Source organism: Dunckerocampus dactyliophorus, chromosome 4 (assembly GCF_027744805.1).
Source record: "Dunckerocampus dactyliophorus isolate RoL2022-P2 chromosome 4, RoL_Ddac_1.1, whole genome shotgun sequence".
Classification (NCBI taxonomy): domain Eukaryota; kingdom Metazoa; phylum Chordata; class Actinopteri; order Syngnathiformes; family Syngnathidae; genus Dunckerocampus; species Dunckerocampus dactyliophorus.
The window spans coordinates 12,330,269-12,347,511 of NC_072822.1; the positions used below are offsets into that span (position 1 = coordinate 12,330,269).

The following is a 17,243-nucleotide window of genomic DNA, read 5'->3' on the forward strand; positions in this document are numbered from 1 at the left end:
CGTGCAGTAATGAGATATCGCTTTTGATCTGTTTTTAAATCTTTAGAACGCACAGAAAAGAGAGACGTGTGTTCATGTCTCACACAAGGATTGTGGATAATGGGCACATTTGTTTTTAAAAAGTGCAGTTTTCCTTGAAGAGCATCAACACTACTGAAAAAGACTTACTAAAAAACATTCCAATGTAAACTCTCCTACCCACTCTGTGCTTCAGACTTGGCGACCATCACCATCATAGCAGACAAGGCTGCCCTTGGCATCATAGGGCTAGCAGAGTCCTCAAGGAGCATTTTCATTGGAGAACCTGACGGATTATACAATGGCAGCACTGTTGTCAGGTGAGATAAGCATCAAGTGAAGACTAATGACATCCTATTTGAATAGTGTATGTGAAAAAATTATACATATTTTTTTTCAGCCTTATTCGCGGGCCAGGTGTGTTCGGGGAGGTGCAGGTGCATTGGAATATCACTCCTGCTTTGGTTGCTGAGTTTGAAGAGATATCTGGCACAGTAACTATGAGGGACCAGCAGTCCTTAGCTTCTTTTATTCTGATGGTACTAACCAATGTGGATTGGTCATGTTCCTCCAAACTATTTACACACTCAAAACAATAATTTCTATGTTCTCTGTCCTGGCTGAAGGTGGTCGATGATGATTTTCCTGAGGAACGGCGTGATTTCCAGTTAACCCTGACATCCATGTCACCAGGCCTGGAAATCAGTCCCACTGCACGCCATGCCAGGATAATCATGGCAGCCAGTGACAACCCCTATGGCCTGTTCTCCCTCACCCAGCAACAGATCAGTGCAAATGAGGAGGAGCAAGTTGTGAGTACAAAATTATATACAGAAAAATGTACAATGCATATTCTTTTTGCCATTTTACTCACCACCCCTTTTTCTTTAGGTAAATGTGACAATTAATCGCTCATTAGGCACGTTGGGCAGCATTTGGGTCACCTATCAGACTACAGGCAGCACAGCAGTTAGCGGTGAGGACTTTGCTTCAGCTTCAGGGCGATTGCTCTTCATCCCTGGCCAGACGTCACAACAAGTCTCAGTGCGTATCCATGATGACAGTCTTCCGGAGGGACCTGAGATTTTCTTTTTTAACATCACGGAAGTGGATGTGGTAAATATCAGGTAAAGATTAACTGTAGCAATGATGAAAGTAAATTAGAAGTTAGTGTGGACCGTTTATTTATTTATTTATTTATCTGTCTCCCCCTATTGGTCAGTGGTGTGGACTACACAGTGAAAGAGTCTGGTCTCCAGCTGGACCAGCCTCCAGTCATAGGTGACATCTCGTCTATTGCTGTTGTAATACTGAAGAATGACAATGCTGAGGGTGTCTTAGAGTTTAGAGATGGCTATGTAGACATTACGGGTGAGTCAAACCAAATATGGCTTTTGTTTTTCAATTGGTGTTTGGAAAAGAAGTCTAAAATGTGGTATCATTCTTGCTCTTCTGTTTCAGTTGAAGAGCATGCAGGCACTTTGCTGATCCCAGTGGTGAGGAGAGCCGGTTCTTATGGAACCGTCTCAGCTGAGTACATCTCCACGGGCCTGAGTGCAACTCCTGGTCTTGACTACATCTTGAACAATGGCTCAGTGATGTTCTTCCAGGGCCAAGAAACTAGTTTTGTTAATGTTACTATTTTAGATGACATGCAAAGGTAAGAGGAAAAGATGAACATCTTCAGAAGTAGCTGATGGCAAATCATGTATTTGTTATAATTACATGTGAAATGATCTTCTATAGTGAATATGCAGAGGTGTTTGAGGTCTTGCTGGTTGGAGCCACAGGGGGAGCGGTCCTTGGCTTTCACAAAGTTGTCAGAGTTACCATCAACAAGAGCGACTCTCCCAGCGGTGTGGTGCGGTTCCTCAACGAGAGCCTAATCAGCATTGTCAACCCAAACGACACTCGAAAACTCACGCTTGTCTTAGAGAGGGCAGGAGGCGTTGTGGGCAATGCAACGGTACCAAAAAAAAATGCAAAAAACATGTTCCATTACATGTGTTTTTTTGATTCCTAATTGGCCTTTATCATCAGGTTGCTTGGATCATTCTTGGACCAAACAGCAGAGACACTCTCCCTCAATCCAATACAGACATTAGAGAGCCCTTGAACGGGTCGTTTTTCTTTAGTGATGGAGAGGGAGGCAAACGCGTTATTGTGCTGCGGATCCTCCCTCATGGTCAAGTGGAAATAGAGGAGACATTTGTAATAGAGCTCAGCATTCTGTCAGGTGATATGGACATCGACCCTCAGGCTGGCTCCATAACTCTAAAGGCAATACATAATTTTTCATTTTTGGGATTACGTCTATCACATTTATTATTATCAACAGATTTATTACTTTTTGCAGTATTTCATAAAAGTGAGCACATTCCTCACACTTCAGCAACTATTTTATGATGTCTTCTCAAGGGACAATACTATAGAATTGAAAATGTAATATACATTAGAATAGTTTGTGTATGGCTTGTATAGCTACTGTAATAAAAATGGTTGCTGAAATGTAAAGTATGTTCTCACTTTTGCAAGATACTGTATGTTGATGATCACGAGTTCTATTATCAACATCGCTATGTCTTCATTTTTTAGATTGAAAAATTTGGGGACCCAAATGGTGTAGTTCAATTTACTGAGGATAGTCTTCAAGAACGCATCTACAGTGAACCCACAGAAGCAGAGGGCTCGATTAACATCTCCTTCCACATTACACGTCGAGAGGGTATCATGGGTAATATAACGGTAAGCTCACGCTTATCAACCCTATTATGTTTGGCACTGTTAAGGTATGAAAACTAAAGGGGAAGCTTCCACCTAATGCAATAGTTCTGTTTAGTTCGTCGAGGTTTGGAATGATAAACCGTCATCTGGCTTGTGTTTCCACATTAAAAGTTGAAATGAACTAAACAATGAGCCGTTGAAGCCGGTATCTTACATGAAACATCTTTTTTTTTATCCACGCTCCAGGTCCACTGGGAAATACAGAGTGAATCTGACATAACTGGGGACTTCATTGTATTTTCTGGCACTGTGCTAATCCGGGAAGGCCAGAGAGAGGCAGAAATAGTGGTCACTCTGATGCCTGACACTGTACCGGAGCTGGAAGAGCTCTACACTGTTCAACTCACAGCTGTAGAGGGTGGTGCTACCCTGGATGGCAACTCAAACCTTTTACGCACCCACATTAGGTTTGTCCTCGTTTCTTTTATTACGTGCATTGGCAGAGTTATGTTGATTTTGAGGTTAAAAATGAAGTTTGATGTTTTATTCTCAGGGTGTATGCTAATGATGAGCCCCATGGCGTCTTCTCCTTGAATCCCGGGCAGCAGTCCGTGGTAGTGGAGGGGTTGGGGTTAGAGCCCCGCAGAGTTCTGATTATGAACGCAACTCGGCTTGCAGGGTTGTTTGGCAATGTCAGTGTGGGCTACAGGATCACTGATGGGACCGAGGGGGTGATGGACATTGAGGTATTTGTGGGAGGACAAGCTGAAGGACAACTGTTGTTCACAGATGGGCAGGCTTTCAGTGTTGTCACATTGCCCATCAGCAACCAGGTAAGAAGGAGACATAATGAAACATCCAATCAATTATACTATATACAGTGGTGTGAAAACGTGTTTGCCCCTTCCTGATTTCTTATGTTTCTGCATGTGTGTCACACTTAAATATTTCAGAACAATAACAATAACTGGTTGGGCCACCCTTAGCAGTCAAGTGTTTGCGATAACTTGCAATGAGTCTCTTACAGCACTGTGGAGGAATTTTGGCCCACTCATCTTTGCAGAATTGTTGTAATTCCGCCACATTGGAGGGTTTTCCAGCATGAACCGCCTATTTAAGGTCATGCCACAACATCTCAATAAGATTCAAGTCAGGACTTTGACTAGGCCACTCCAAAGTCTTCATTTTGTTTTTGTTCCGCCATTCTGAGGTGGAATTGCTGGTGTGTTTTGGATCATTGTCCTGCTGTAGAACCCAAGTTTGTTTCAGGTTGAGGTCACAAACAGATGGCCGGACATTCTCCTTCACACTACCACCACCATATTTTACTGTTGGTATGATGTTCTTTTTCTGAAATGCGGTGTTATTTTTACGTCAGTTGTAATGGGACACACAAACAGCTAAACTTTTCAGACCACAGAGTATTTTTCCAAAGATCTTGGGGATCATAAAGTTGTTTTCGGGCAAAACTGAGACGAGCCTTAATGTTCTTCAGCCCCAGACATCACACTACCACCACCATATTTTACTTTTGGTATGATGTTCTTTTTCTGAAATGCGGCGTTACTTTTACGCCAGATGTAATGGGACACACACCTTCCAAAAAGTTCAACTTTTTTCTCGTCAGACCACAGAATATTTTCCCAAAGGTCTTGGGGATCATCAAGATGTTTTCTGCATTGAGACGAGCCTTAATGTTCTTTCAGCAGTAGTTTTCGTCTTGGAACTCTGCCATGCAGGCCATTTTTGCCCATTGTCTTTCTTATGGAGTCATGAACACTGACCTTAACTCTGGCAAGTGAGGCCTGCAGTTCTTTGACCTCTTGTTGCTGTTGCTGTGCTCATGGGGTAATTTTGGTTGGCCGGCCACTCCTTGGAAGGTTCACCACTGTTCCATGTTTTCGCCATTTGTGGATAATGGCTCTCACTGTGGTGTCCTGAAGTCCCAAAGCTTTAGAAATGGCTTTATAACCTTTTCCAGACTGATAGATAAAAATTATTCTCAGTTCTCAGGGGGAACAATCACTTTTTTGTAGGTTTGGATTTTTTTTCTCCCTTAATAGTAAAAAGTTTCATATCAAAACTTATTTTTTTTGTTCAGTTATGTTGTCATTGATGTAAATTTGGGTGATGATCTGAAACATTTAAGTGTGACAAACATACAAAAAAATAAGAAATCAGGAAGTAGGAAAACACTTCTTCACACCACTGTGTTGTAGCTGAGGTGACTAATTAGTTTTACATTGTGAGATTGATTGCGTTTCTTTATTGGTAGGTATTTTTATCATTGGGTGAGAGGTTCTCAGTCAAGCTAACTGATGTAATACTTTTGAGTGCTTTACTTGGCACACCACCCCGCCTCCACCATCAGTCCACTGTTGCCATGGTGACTGTACCAGAGGAAGCTGCCAGCTCAGAGGTCAGTATTATCCTTTCTGATAAATGATGCAACTGAAATTTTTGCTCACTGTGCTCACAAATGCATTCATTACGAAACATCAGGAAGTATAATAACATTTATTGAAAGGCCTGATATTACAGTATTTTTCAACCATTTCATATAAGACTCAGATATCCGACAATTGTGTATTGCCCAAAATTTAGCTTTGCTGGGATTTTGTTTAATTTAAGTGTGCTTGGTTAGCCCAACTGGGAAGACACCTTTCAGTGTGTCTGCTGCCTTAAAACTGATGAGCTGTGTTTGTCCATGCGCAACTCTAAGAAGCGCTATTGTGCATCCACTATTCACATATACACTGTAACTCTATACTTGCACTAGAGCTTCAGGGTTAATTTTTTGATGAGTGGTGAAGCTACCTTTTTTCCAAAGCTGTATTCTGTGAAGTCGTTGGCACATACATGGACGGCTAAGCTCTTTGAAGCCAGCAGGACCTCATTATCTGCAAAAAGCAGAGACCCAATCCTGCAGCCACCAAACCGGAACCCTTCAATGCCCTGGCTGCCCCTAGAAATTCTGTCCATAAAAGTGATGAACAGAATCGGTGATAAAGGGCAGCCCTGGCGGAGTCCAACCCTAACTGGAAATGGGTCCGACTTATTGCCGGCAATGCAAACCAAACTCTGACACCGGTCATACAGGGAGCAAACCGCATGAATTAGGTGGACCGGTACCCCATAGTACTCACCACAGAATTTCTTGAGGAACATGGTCAAATGCCTTCTGCAAGTCCACAAAACACATGTAGACTGGTTGGGCAAACTCCCATGCACCCTCAAGGACCCTGCCGAGAGTGTAGATCTGGTCCGCAGTTCCAAGACCAGGACAAAAACCACACTGCTCCTCCTGAATCCGAGATTCAACTATCCAGAGGATCCTCCTCTCCAGAACCCCTGAATAGACCACCACCCCGGTCTGCCAAACCAGAGGCACCGACCCCGATGTCCATGCGACGCTGCAGAGTTGTGTCACTTTAGTCTTTCTTGATTTCCGATTGTTTCTATTTTTTTTTTTTTTTTAATTTTTAAAATGTGCACAGGGCCAATAAAAAATAAGCTGCGGGCCGCCAATGGCCCCCGGGCTGCACTTCGGATACCCCAGCTTTAAGGCAACATTTTGCATAATCATAGGTCTCCCTCTCCTACATGCTGTTCAGGTGGGCTTTTCCTTTCTGGCCCTGCACGTTTCAAACATTGAAACGGGGGAATGTGAAGCCAAGGTGACACGAGCAGGGTTATTTGGGGATATCAGGGTCGAGTGGAGAGCCGGGTATCCTCCAGGACAATCTCCACCTGGCTTTAGAATTGGGTTGATCACACCAAATTCAGGTAACAAAACCCAGAGTACTGAGTGTGTGTTTATTTTGCATTGCTCCGATTAGAAATGTGCTCCTTCCTCCTATTCAGGCTCACTAACCTTCTCCCATGGAGAGAGGACAAAAGCTATATCTGTGACAGCTATGGCTGATGCGTCTGTGCCAACTGCACATGCGTTATATCTTAGTACGGCCACCTCTACAGCAACATCAGGCAGCCAAGTCAAGCTCAGGTAAGACTTTCATAGCTGTGAATAGTCATTGCACAAGGATTCCAAAGCTTGATGTTATTCTATTGAATAAAAACAGACCAAATCTAATGTATCGTGGTCTCTGTGCAGGTCAGGCTATACAGTAGCAGAAGTTGAGCCATTGGGGATCTACCAGTTCTCCCCTGAATCCCGCCAACTAGTCATTGAGGAGGACATTCAGACTATAACGCTCTATGTCCAGAGGCTCTACGGTTCTCGTAGCAACAGCAGTCGCCTGTCCTACACAACAATAGCAGGCAGTGCAGCTACAGGAGTTGATTTCATCTCTGTGCCCGATGGACGTTTGGCTTTTGAATCTGCTCAGCAAACCAACACTTCCCTCCATCTTTCAATCCTTGATGATGCTCTTTCAGAACCGGATGAATATTTTCACGTCAATCTCACAGATGTTGAAGTCCTCACTCCAGATATGATTTGGGCAGGTGTCGTCCCTCGTCTTAACCCACCTCACAGTCTGGCAACTGTCACCATCCTGGCGAGTGATGTGACCAGTGGAGTGCTGAGTATCGGACCTGGACTGATCAAAGTACCTGAGGATAACGATGTTGAGAGCCAGCAGGAGCGGAAAGTGGTTCTGAGGGTTCGCAGGTCGGATAGTGTGGCTGGAGATGTGCGAGTTCAGGTTAAAGCATATGGAGGTGCTTTATTTGCTGGATTTTCCCCTATTTAATGTCTGTTTTCATATGAGATGTTTAACAATAATAATTTACATTGCTATGATTTCTTCCAGATGGAAGTGCAACACCGTTCCCCTTCACCCATGAACCTGTTCAGCCTTTAGCAAAAGAGAATCAGGACTTCCACTTGGAGTCCTCCATCGTGCTCTTGCAGGCTGGGCAGAATGAGACAGAGGTGATCCTCTTTATTCTGGATGACTCGGAACCAGAAGGACAGGAGGTGTTCTACATCTATCTCAGTGATCCTGAGGGAGGGGCTCAGATCACTGACAGTCCAGATCAGGGATTTGGAGCTTTTGCCAAAATCACCATTCTCGGTAAGAGTTTGCAGGGTTTTCTGGTAAATACAATGTGTTTTTTTCAATGATTGTGCTAAATTAGTCGCAATAGTCCTAATAGTGCTAATGATATAGTGTTGCAATAATCAGTATGTTTTCTTCCAAATTCTTTCCACCCTAACAGGGAGTGATTTCCATAATGGTATTGTAGGCTTCAGTTACAATTCTCTGATGGGTCATGTTCTGGAAGAAGACTCAGAGAACAGAACACTTAAGCTCTCACTGCAGAGGCAGCAAAACAGGTTATTATTGTCTTGCAGTAAATGAAATGTACAAATATGTACTTGTTATTAATTTCAATGCTTGTCTCTGTGCTTAGAGCCTTTGAGGATTTGCAGATTTTCTGGAGAGCTACTTTTAACAAAGCAGCTCCAACTCTTGTCAGTAATGGAGTGAACCTAACCAAACAGCTTGTGCACACATCAGGATTTGTACTATGTAGAAGAGGAGAGATAACCTGTGCTTTTACTTTGGAGGTCCAGGATGATGAGGTGAGAGCCCAAAATTAGTGATCTTGAGATTGATCAGTTCAGGATTTATTTGATCCTTCTCAGGCTACACATTCCACATGAAAAGTTTTATATATATTCAATAGAGCAATTATTTATTCTGTAGTGCATATAATAAGCCGCAAGTCATCTGTGTTGCCACAGGAACCAGAGTACCATACTTGGTTCTTAGTGGAAATTTTCCAAGTGGGCGCCGGCGCCACAATTAATGAGACCAGCCGATTTGCCAACATCACTCTGGCAGACAGTGACGATCCGCGAGGCGTCGTGTACTTTGCCATCAGCCACAGACTGCCCACCGCCACTCCAACGACCACAAGACTGAGTCTCCAGGTGGATAGACGTGCAAGCACAGCGTCAGCCATGTCTGTATGGTATCGCACTCTGGTATGTTGGAATTTGTTTTATGTTTCAATATGCACATCTTCACTGCATAAGACATATTGACCTACTGTACATCATTTGCAACTGGTAGAAAATACTACTTTCAATGTAGGCCAACATCACAAATCTAATTACATACAGTACGTATGCAATAAAAAATTATTAAAATTCTCAAAATAGATTGGAGGCATCAGTGGGTGCGGAGGTGTTTCAACGCAAAGTCCTTCCCTTGCATTATATAAGTCTAAAATAATAAAAAATATATTTTTAATGGTTAATGTCACAAAGAACAGGTACTTTTAACTATCTGATAGTACTCTCACATGTTCATATTGGAGGTTACAGGATGAAAGTGCACTCAACGAAAATCGAAACCTCACAGAGACACATAACGGGTTCCTCTGTTACAGCTTCTTTACTTTCGTCAGCCGCTTACAAAAAGATTTGGTGTGAGACAAAACAATTGCTCAGTCAAGTCCATTCACTCTAGTTATTGTTAGCATGCAGTCATGCTCACCGTAGTAGATTGAATAATTGAGCCAATTCAAGCATTCACAAACATCTTATTCTGCGAAATGGTAAATGTTTAACAGGGTAACTTCTAATCACATGAAATGAGATGTCCTTAAATTCACACAATAAGTGTTTTTGTGTTCAATGAACCTACAGTATCTCATGCTCCCAGCCACAAGGGAGCATATCTACATGTTATTTGCAGTGAAATGCTGCACTGTATTCCTCAGTTAATTTCTTTAGTTGGCATTTCAATCTGGCAAAAAATTGCAATTTTCTGATGAACAAAACATTTCTTGCTCACCTATTTTCCCTCCAGGAGCTGCCCGGGGAGGATTTGTTTGGACCATATGTAATCCATCCAGCTAAAGCCGGAATGGATTTCCCTAGGCAGGACGGCATGCTTACCTTTAATGAAGGTCATCGCAATGCATCTCTGGACATTTATCTAACCCCTGAGCTTGCGTCACCCTTACCCAGGCCTAAACGCTTCCAAGTGGAGCTGTTCAACGCTACAGGGGGCGCCCAAGTGCACCCAGAGTTTGGCCTCGCAAATGTGACAATAGTGTCAAATGTTGCCAATGCAGCTATGTGGGCCTTGCTGGAGAAGTTGCATCAACCTCTTGATACGACAATATTGAACCAGATGTTACACGGACTCATCGACCGGACTGCTACCATGTTACCTCGAGAACAGATGACTGCTGTGCTTGAAGCTCTGAGGAAGGTGAGAATTTTACTTGATGTTCCTGGAGGTAGTTCTGATAAAATACTGTATAATTGTTATCCACAATGTGACAAAACCCACTAATTACTTAGCTAGTTAACAAACAGCCCTTCATGTTCAGATTTTTTGCCAGCTTGAGTCTGCCATTTGGCTCTTTGGAGGGCACACAATGTTAGTGTTGAAAATCCCTGCTCAAAACTCATCTTGCATCTCTGTCTTTTCTGGGACCAGATACTTGTAGTGGCCGACAGCACCTCTATGCATGAAAGCAGCCGCAATTTGACCTATGACCTGCTATGCACGTTGGCCAACCCCAGCAGAGCCGACACACGGGGCCTCAGCCACCTTGCAGAGGTGGCTGAACGATTTGCCTTCTCCTTCCTCACACACAGTCACTGTGACATGTGAGTGTTCCAAACACAGTACATGCTTAAATATGAGAAACAACGTTTAGTTTTTTATAATGTTGTCTTTTTGTTATGCCTTTTCCAGGGGGGGTTATATATTGGACTCATGTGCACACATGTCCATGAGTGCCTTCCAGTGGTATCCCACACAAATCAATGGACACACATTCAGGGGGCGTAATGCAGACTTCTTCCAGCTTCCAGATACACTGCTGGCGGTGCCGGCCGTAACCACCCCTGACTGTCGCAATCTCAGCCGCATTCAGATCATTGAGTTTAGAAATGAACTCTGGTTTCTCACCAATGATACAGCAAATGTTCTCAATGGCAAGGTAGGGCTTTCTTTACATCAGTTGTTAAGCCTAGAGGAATTCTCTTTTTTGTCAGCAGGTGGCAGTATTGTCCCATGCAAAAACAGCCATGTTACCCAAATGGCACTTTTTGGTGTCATTATGTCTACTGTCTAGGTTTTCTCCGTCAGCTTACAGGACAGACGATCAAGACCCCTTGGAGATGGTATAGAGGTGATATATCGTATCCACACTACTGGTCAGCCACTTAAACCAGGACGTTCTATGTGCCTTCTCTGGAACCAGACTACTTCAAGGTAGCCCACCACAGACACAAGCAGGCGCATCCTCTGTAAACTCAAATAAAACTTAAATACTCTGTAAAGCTGACGTCCTATGCTTACGTCTTTCTGTCATCCTTGTTGGGAATGGTCAGGTTGTTCAAGATACAAACACACATTTGAGGTGCACTGTGCCTAAGGACATATTGTCTGCAACACAGTGACTTGTCCCATCACCTTCAGTTTAATGAGGACAATGTAGAGGTCTAAATTGTAGCAGATTTGACTTTTGCTGGAACACTTCCTGTAAAGTAATACTACAATAATCACACTGCTGAGAGATTGGATTGAGAGAGGGATTGAGAAGTCAAGTAGTCATGAGCAGGGAGAGGACACAGAAACCTCACACAGCTGACACTATGTTTGTCTTCTAGTTATTCCGTCTTATATAAACACAATTGTGATGCCCAAATGCCTGTGGCCTTGTTTTGTGATATTGTTTATTTAATGTTTAAGCTTCTCCTGTCCTTCCTCTAGCTGGTCATCAGATGGTCAGTACTGCAGGGTAGTGAAAGAGAGTGGGAGCTTTGTGGAGTGTGCCTGCTCCCACATGTCTATCTACACGGCCTATGCAGAGTTTGCCCCCATGGCATCATACAACCAGGCCTTCTACGCCTCAGGGTTCATCTGCATCTCTGGTATAAAAGATCACACAGCAATGACTCACAATGAGTGATGTAAAAATAGGTGTACCTATTTCAACATTTTCAATTTAGAACACAATGCATTGTTATAAACATATATTTGTCAGAAAATTCTCCTCCTTTGTGAACACTTTGCCAAAATACGTAAACAGACAAAGACAAGCGTATAAGAAGACAGTAGTGTGAAAGTGGTGTAGTTCACTGGAAATCGAGAACAGGGCTACAATTGGGAACTATTAGTGCTGCACGTTAGATAATAAGGAACTTTAATTTCCCAAAAGTAAAATAATACTTTAGACAGTTCAAACTGTTAATGTTGTTCTTATCTGCATTGTTGCACTTTCCTAAAAAGAAACACTATAAATAGTGTCTAAAGTGTGGCCCAGGGGCCATTTTCAAGCCTGTAGCTTGTTTTTTATTGGCCCTTGGCATATGCTAAAAATAAAATCAATTTATTATTCATGAGCTATACAGTATTATTTGATATCACATTAATTTGCTTTGTCACCTATACCACAAACAGCTTATAATACAGGGGCTGACATTGGAGTGGTTTTAGCATCTTTAATGCACAAAATGTATCACAGTGGCCCCCCCAGAGCCTTCATATTTTTTGATGAATCTATATTTGTATTTGTTATTTGAGAGTTTTATTTATTAGAGAATTACCTGTCAGCAGTTTGCCGTTTAATTTAAAAATCATTAAAGTTGTTTACACAAAAGCAAAGCAGTTTTACAGTTTTTTAAATTTATGTTTTTACATTTTGCATTTTAGTCCCTCTCTGCCCATCTTTTGAGACACTGTGCTGCAGTTAGATCTTCCCAGGTCACCGGTGTATGTGAGTGACAGAAAGAAAAGCCCTGTCTCCCTTTGGGAGAGTTTTTTTGGCGCCACCTGTTGGTTTGCATCAATCAATCTCTAGACCCTGGATAGAGTAGAAGACATCCTGTCTCTTTTAGACTTTTTTTCTAGGAAAAAAATAGTTTTATATTTGGGTTAGTATGAAAGTCTGTGATTGACTGGGGACCAGTCCAGGGTGTACCCTGCCACTTGCTTGAGGTCAGCCGGGAGAGGCGTGAGCTCACCCAGGGCCCACAACAGGATAAGCGGTCAAAAATTAATGAATGAATAACTGAATTAGGTGCCTATCCGTATATTCAAAAATGCAGGAGATACATTTCTTTTAATTTATTAAAAATAACTCCATGATCTCTCCTTTTCAGGTTTTGCACTGGCCATCATAGCCCACATCCTGTGCTCCCGTTTCCCTATGTTTGCTGCCAAACTGCTGGTTCACTTGATGGTGAGCTGCCTAGGAACACAGGTAATGCAATTTAGTTCTTTTTTGTACTCCTTCTGGTGATGTATTTAGTATATTTCTGGGGCATTTTTACTCTCTTAATTACAACTGTAATATTCTTCTTGTGATGGCAATGTGCAAACATACTCACGTAGTATTTAGGGATGTAAAAAGAAAATTGGATGTCACTGGTTTGCATTGTTTGCGGGCCCAGTGTCCTGACAACGCAACCATGCCCGTACCCTCACCGATTAAAAACGGTAGCTGTCACAGTGAGCAGTGAGTAAGATATGCAGTCTGTGGTTTGTCTCTGTGCTGGTCTCAGCTGTGTGTGTGTGCATGACATGTGTGGGACTGGTAAATTTCCACAGGTAGCCCCTCTCTTTGGATGACAAACATCAGCCTTGAGTCGTTGGGGGCTACACATCTTGGCCTCTACCCGTTTATGGCTGGGACCTAGATGGGTTTGGAATGGAAAATTCCATCCTGTTCTTTTTTGATGTCTACGTATGTTTAGGCCTCCTTTCTTGGAAGTGCGTGACATTGTACTATCGTTCATAATGTAGTGTTTTCCTGGTAACTTCTGGTTGAATCACACACAAATGAACAGCATTCACTTTTAAAAGAGATCGACTGGTGCCACTGGGAATATAGTGCAAGCCATGATTGACTGAATTAAATAGACCTATTGACTTAATTGACTTACTAATCATATTCCGCTATAAATTGTGCCTTTATAAAGAGTTAATGGAAATAATTTAGCTATCTTGTTAACCTGGTGAGATCATATTTCAAACATGCCATTTATGATGTTAAAAAAAGCAACACTCTTGCACGGCTCAGACAATAAACGTGATTGGTGCCATTATGGATGTCCTGTGGTCACAGACTTGCTTGTGTCTGACCATTGATTGGCACCATCGGGTCCAGCAGCAAACACTTCTGATCGAGTGGGTTCTCCATCTGTAGTGGCGAGGCCTACGCTGCTAGCTGACTGCAGAAAATGAAAGTTGCTGCTTTGATTTATGTCTCTCAGTATGACCCTCATACCACTAGAAAGTTTGAAAATATTAATTATTTATTGTTTGTTAAATTTACCTTAAATACAGTGCCCTAAAACTAACTCTGAACTCTGGAAAAAAAAATTACCCTAGGTTTGGTTCCTTCCCTCTGACGTCTTGAGATTTATTCAGAAGCAGATTCCCTCCACTAGTAAAAACAGTTAATGTTAAATAGAGTTGCCCCACATGATTAATACATGATCTATGACTTTATTTGGATTCTGGGCTAAGTTGCATTGCAAAATGAGGCTAAATGAGGCTGAAATGGGGATGATTTGTCCCATCCTGGCCTTTTAAGTGTTAAGTGTGTTAAGCAGTTAAGCACTTTGCCTCTCTGCTAAGGAAGACGGCTGAAAATTGTCTTGAGTGGAATGGAAATTTACCCAACGCATGTGTGAGATGTAATCAGTGCTGTGTGTGTGTGTGTGTGTGTGGGTGTGTGTGTGTGTGTGTGTGCGTGCATATACATGGAATTTTTTCAGGGACTAACCAGGTTCCATCATTACTACCAACATCTGCAACTTGCAGTAAAATTATATGGGCCACTATAACAAGACTAGCAGTGGCGGGCAGTGCATTTGGTACCTGGGCCTTCAGTGGGCCGAAACTGATTTTTTTTAACAGATACAGTCAGTTTAAAAATGATAGTAAATATGCGCCACGGTGGGGTTTCAAACCATGGTCGCCCATATAGAGCAACAATTTGGTAGGGGGTGCTAAAACAAGTTCCTGGGTGGCAACTCCAGCACATTAAATAAGAGAGATTGCCGATGGCCATTTCCATGCCTTCCATGGGAGAAAAGTAGAATGGAGGTTTTTCATATTTGTACAAATACATAATGTGGATGCACATTATCTTGTTGAAGTACATCCATTGCATAAATGTCAAAGAAATAAAGTCCTACTTGTTGCTGTAACTTCTCACTGGACTTCACACACAGGTGAGGTGTTGGTGTCTGTAACGCCACCTCCACCTCTGCGGTAGATAGCGCCGGCTCATTGACCTTTTTTTTACCAACACTGTAAAGAATCTTGAGCCATTCGGTAACGAGGGAATATAATTTTTTGGCGTCCTCTCGCCGTTGCCTCTTCTTGGACCTGCTCTGGTAATTTCGCTTCATTTTAAGTAGCTTCACACGTCTCACAAACTCACCACTTCTTCCTCTTTGATGTTTAATGGCGGTTTGGCAAACCAACGTAAAGGCACATTACTGCCACCTACTGGACTGGCCCACATAAACTCCTGGTTGCTCAATCTTTTGTCATCATTGTCTATTGTAGTGTGGGGGAGAGAAAGCAGATAATATGAATTTAGCTTTCTGATGGCTTTTATTTTTGTTCTGTTATTTGTTTGCTTAGTATGCTAACATAATTATACATTCATATTTGGGGGTGCTGCTGGCTGTGGTGGCCCTGGTCCGTGCTGGTTGGGTTCCCCCTACTGATTGGGGGCCTAAGGCAATTGCCTACTTTGCCTTAATGGTAGGTCCGCCCCTAGTCATAAGGGGTACATGAAAAAAAATTTAAAACAGCATGACTACATTAGTGCTTAACACTGAGAGTTACGGAATGCGCCTGAATGCCTCGTGTGAACAGCCCTGCACAATGCAGGGAATACAGTGCAAAAGAAAGGAGACCGAGCATGAGGTTTAACTGATTGTTCTTTGTATGTTGTTGCAGACCACAGAAAAAACAGCATAAAGATCACAGTTCACCACATTTTACCACAGCTTGTCACCACTTGTTATAAATATGTTTTTAAACAGCTACTACAGACTATATGAACTGGTGAATTTTACATTGGGTAGGCACATCTCCCGGTGTATGTAATGTATCTTCTGTCAAGATTTCTTTTTCCTCCGAAAAATCAATGTAAATAATCAAATATATGAATTAATTCAATATATCATAAGATGGTTCATTGTGTGCTTATTGTGGTTTATGTTCGGAACATGACTTCTGGTCAAACAGGACTGTAAAAAGTTAGGGTGTAGTAGATGAACCTCATTTTACTAAAACACACAATAACTCAGTCCAGGCTATGGATTTGATTGAGCATCTCATATCACATTTTTGGGAGGAATTGGCATCATTCAACCTCAAGTCGCTTGTCTGTACTGTACAGGATACCTTCATTTCACTTCGCAACAGAAACTGATCCTACGGTTTGTCCATTATGGAACCAGTTAAAGCAACAATGTGTATTTAATTCTACCTTGAAATAAGAGCCTTGAAGTCATTTTGGTTGGCTACATTTTTGTCTGCTGTATTGGTAAACCAGCAACTGCTACTTCTGTGCACCGCTTGCACAAACTATGCCACACACTAAACTGATTTGACAATGTTCATTCAAAACACACCACATTCTGTTTGGTTTTACCACATTTGGTTTGGCTTCTTCACTTTTGATTTTGTTTTTGTAGCTTCAAGCTAGAAGTTGTGTAATAACACAGCCTTTTATGAGAAAGTTAAACCCCAAGAAAACACGATTTGAATGTCCCATGTATTGTAGTTACACAGCCCACTACATCACAGACATTCTCGCTCAGTCAAAAGTGTTTTTCCTATCCTTTCTCTGAGAAGTGTTTAGGGTGCTCTTGTTCTGGTGAAAGGATTTCCTGTTAGCTCTGGGATCAGCTCCAGCATTCAGATCTTAGCTTCTCAGCCCATAAACTCTCACACACACACACACACCCTCTCCTCAAAACACCCACCTACTCAGCTCACTTCCCGCATTTTAACCAAGTGAACAAGCTGTGTGGTTACTGGCGGGATTCCCAAATGTGCCTGTGCATAGCAGGGTCTAGTTGAGGGTTGCACGCATGTAGTTTGCCAACTCTCCATTAGAGAGAGTGTGTAGATATTGTGTATTTCCTGAGGAACTTTATCTGTTCCCATCAGGAACAATTAATCATCAAATCAATACACAATGAGAGTTTTTGTGTGGTTGTTTTTGTATTTTACGTCAGAGAATATGTCCTATCCTATTTTAGTTCTTTAGTGCTTGGAACAAAAAGTTTTCTTCTCATGTGAGGGAGAGAGCGACTAATGCAAGTTGTGTAATTGCCTGTGAGAGATGGAAATAACTGGGAGAGTGTCTGTGTCTTTGTCGAGACTTGTTTTAGTGTCATCAGTCCTTGCCTTTCATGTTGCTTATAAAAAATGAACACAAAACACAGTCATTTTTGGGAATATTATTTTCTTCTCATGTTCTTGTTTCTCTCATCTCAGCCTTATTGCCTCTAAATAATGACTCATGTCCTC

General features: G+C 42.2%; 1 protein-coding gene across 8 annotated transcripts in view; it reads left to right on the forward strand.

The window, feature by feature from the left end:
- adgrv1 (adhesion G protein-coupled receptor V1) overlaps positions 1–17,243 on the forward strand; it is a 100,649-nt gene that overhangs the window by 45,504 nt on the left and 37,902 nt on the right. For all 8 annotated transcript variants that reach the window (XR_008570029.1, XR_008570030.1, XR_008570027.1 and 5 more), the window contains 25 exons: positions 215–338; positions 419–557; positions 645–830; positions 910–1,145; positions 1,241–1,389; positions 1,480–1,678; positions 1,765–1,984; positions 2,059–2,298; positions 2,614–2,763; positions 2,989–3,209; positions 3,296–3,575; positions 5,018–5,161; positions 6,357–6,528; positions 6,607–6,748; positions 6,857–7,425; positions 7,518–7,781; positions 7,927–8,044; positions 8,122–8,293; positions 8,456–8,698; positions 9,528–9,935; positions 10,167–10,339; positions 10,428–10,674; positions 10,810–10,949; positions 11,451–11,611; positions 12,842–12,942. Coding sequence is in view for 5 of the 8 variants with exons in the window: in XM_054773172.1 (XP_054629147.1) it covers positions 215–338; positions 419–557; positions 645–830; positions 910–1,145; positions 1,241–1,389; positions 1,480–1,678; positions 1,765–1,984; positions 2,059–2,298; positions 2,614–2,763; positions 2,989–3,209; positions 3,296–3,575; positions 5,018–5,161; positions 6,357–6,528; positions 6,607–6,748; positions 6,857–7,425; positions 7,518–7,781; positions 7,927–8,044; positions 8,122–8,293; positions 8,456–8,698; positions 9,528–9,935; positions 10,167–10,339; positions 10,428–10,674; positions 10,810–10,949; positions 11,451–11,611; positions 12,842–12,942 (5,198 nt within the window). In the remaining 3 variants the exon portion in view is untranslated. The remainder of the gene's footprint in view (positions 1–214; positions 339–418; positions 558–644; positions 831–909; positions 1,146–1,240; positions 1,390–1,479; positions 1,679–1,764; positions 1,985–2,058; positions 2,299–2,613; positions 2,764–2,988; positions 3,210–3,295; positions 3,576–5,017; positions 5,162–6,356; positions 6,529–6,606; positions 6,749–6,856; positions 7,426–7,517; positions 7,782–7,926; positions 8,045–8,121; positions 8,294–8,455; positions 8,699–9,527; positions 9,936–10,166; positions 10,340–10,427; positions 10,675–10,809; positions 10,950–11,450; positions 11,612–12,841; positions 12,943–17,243) is intronic.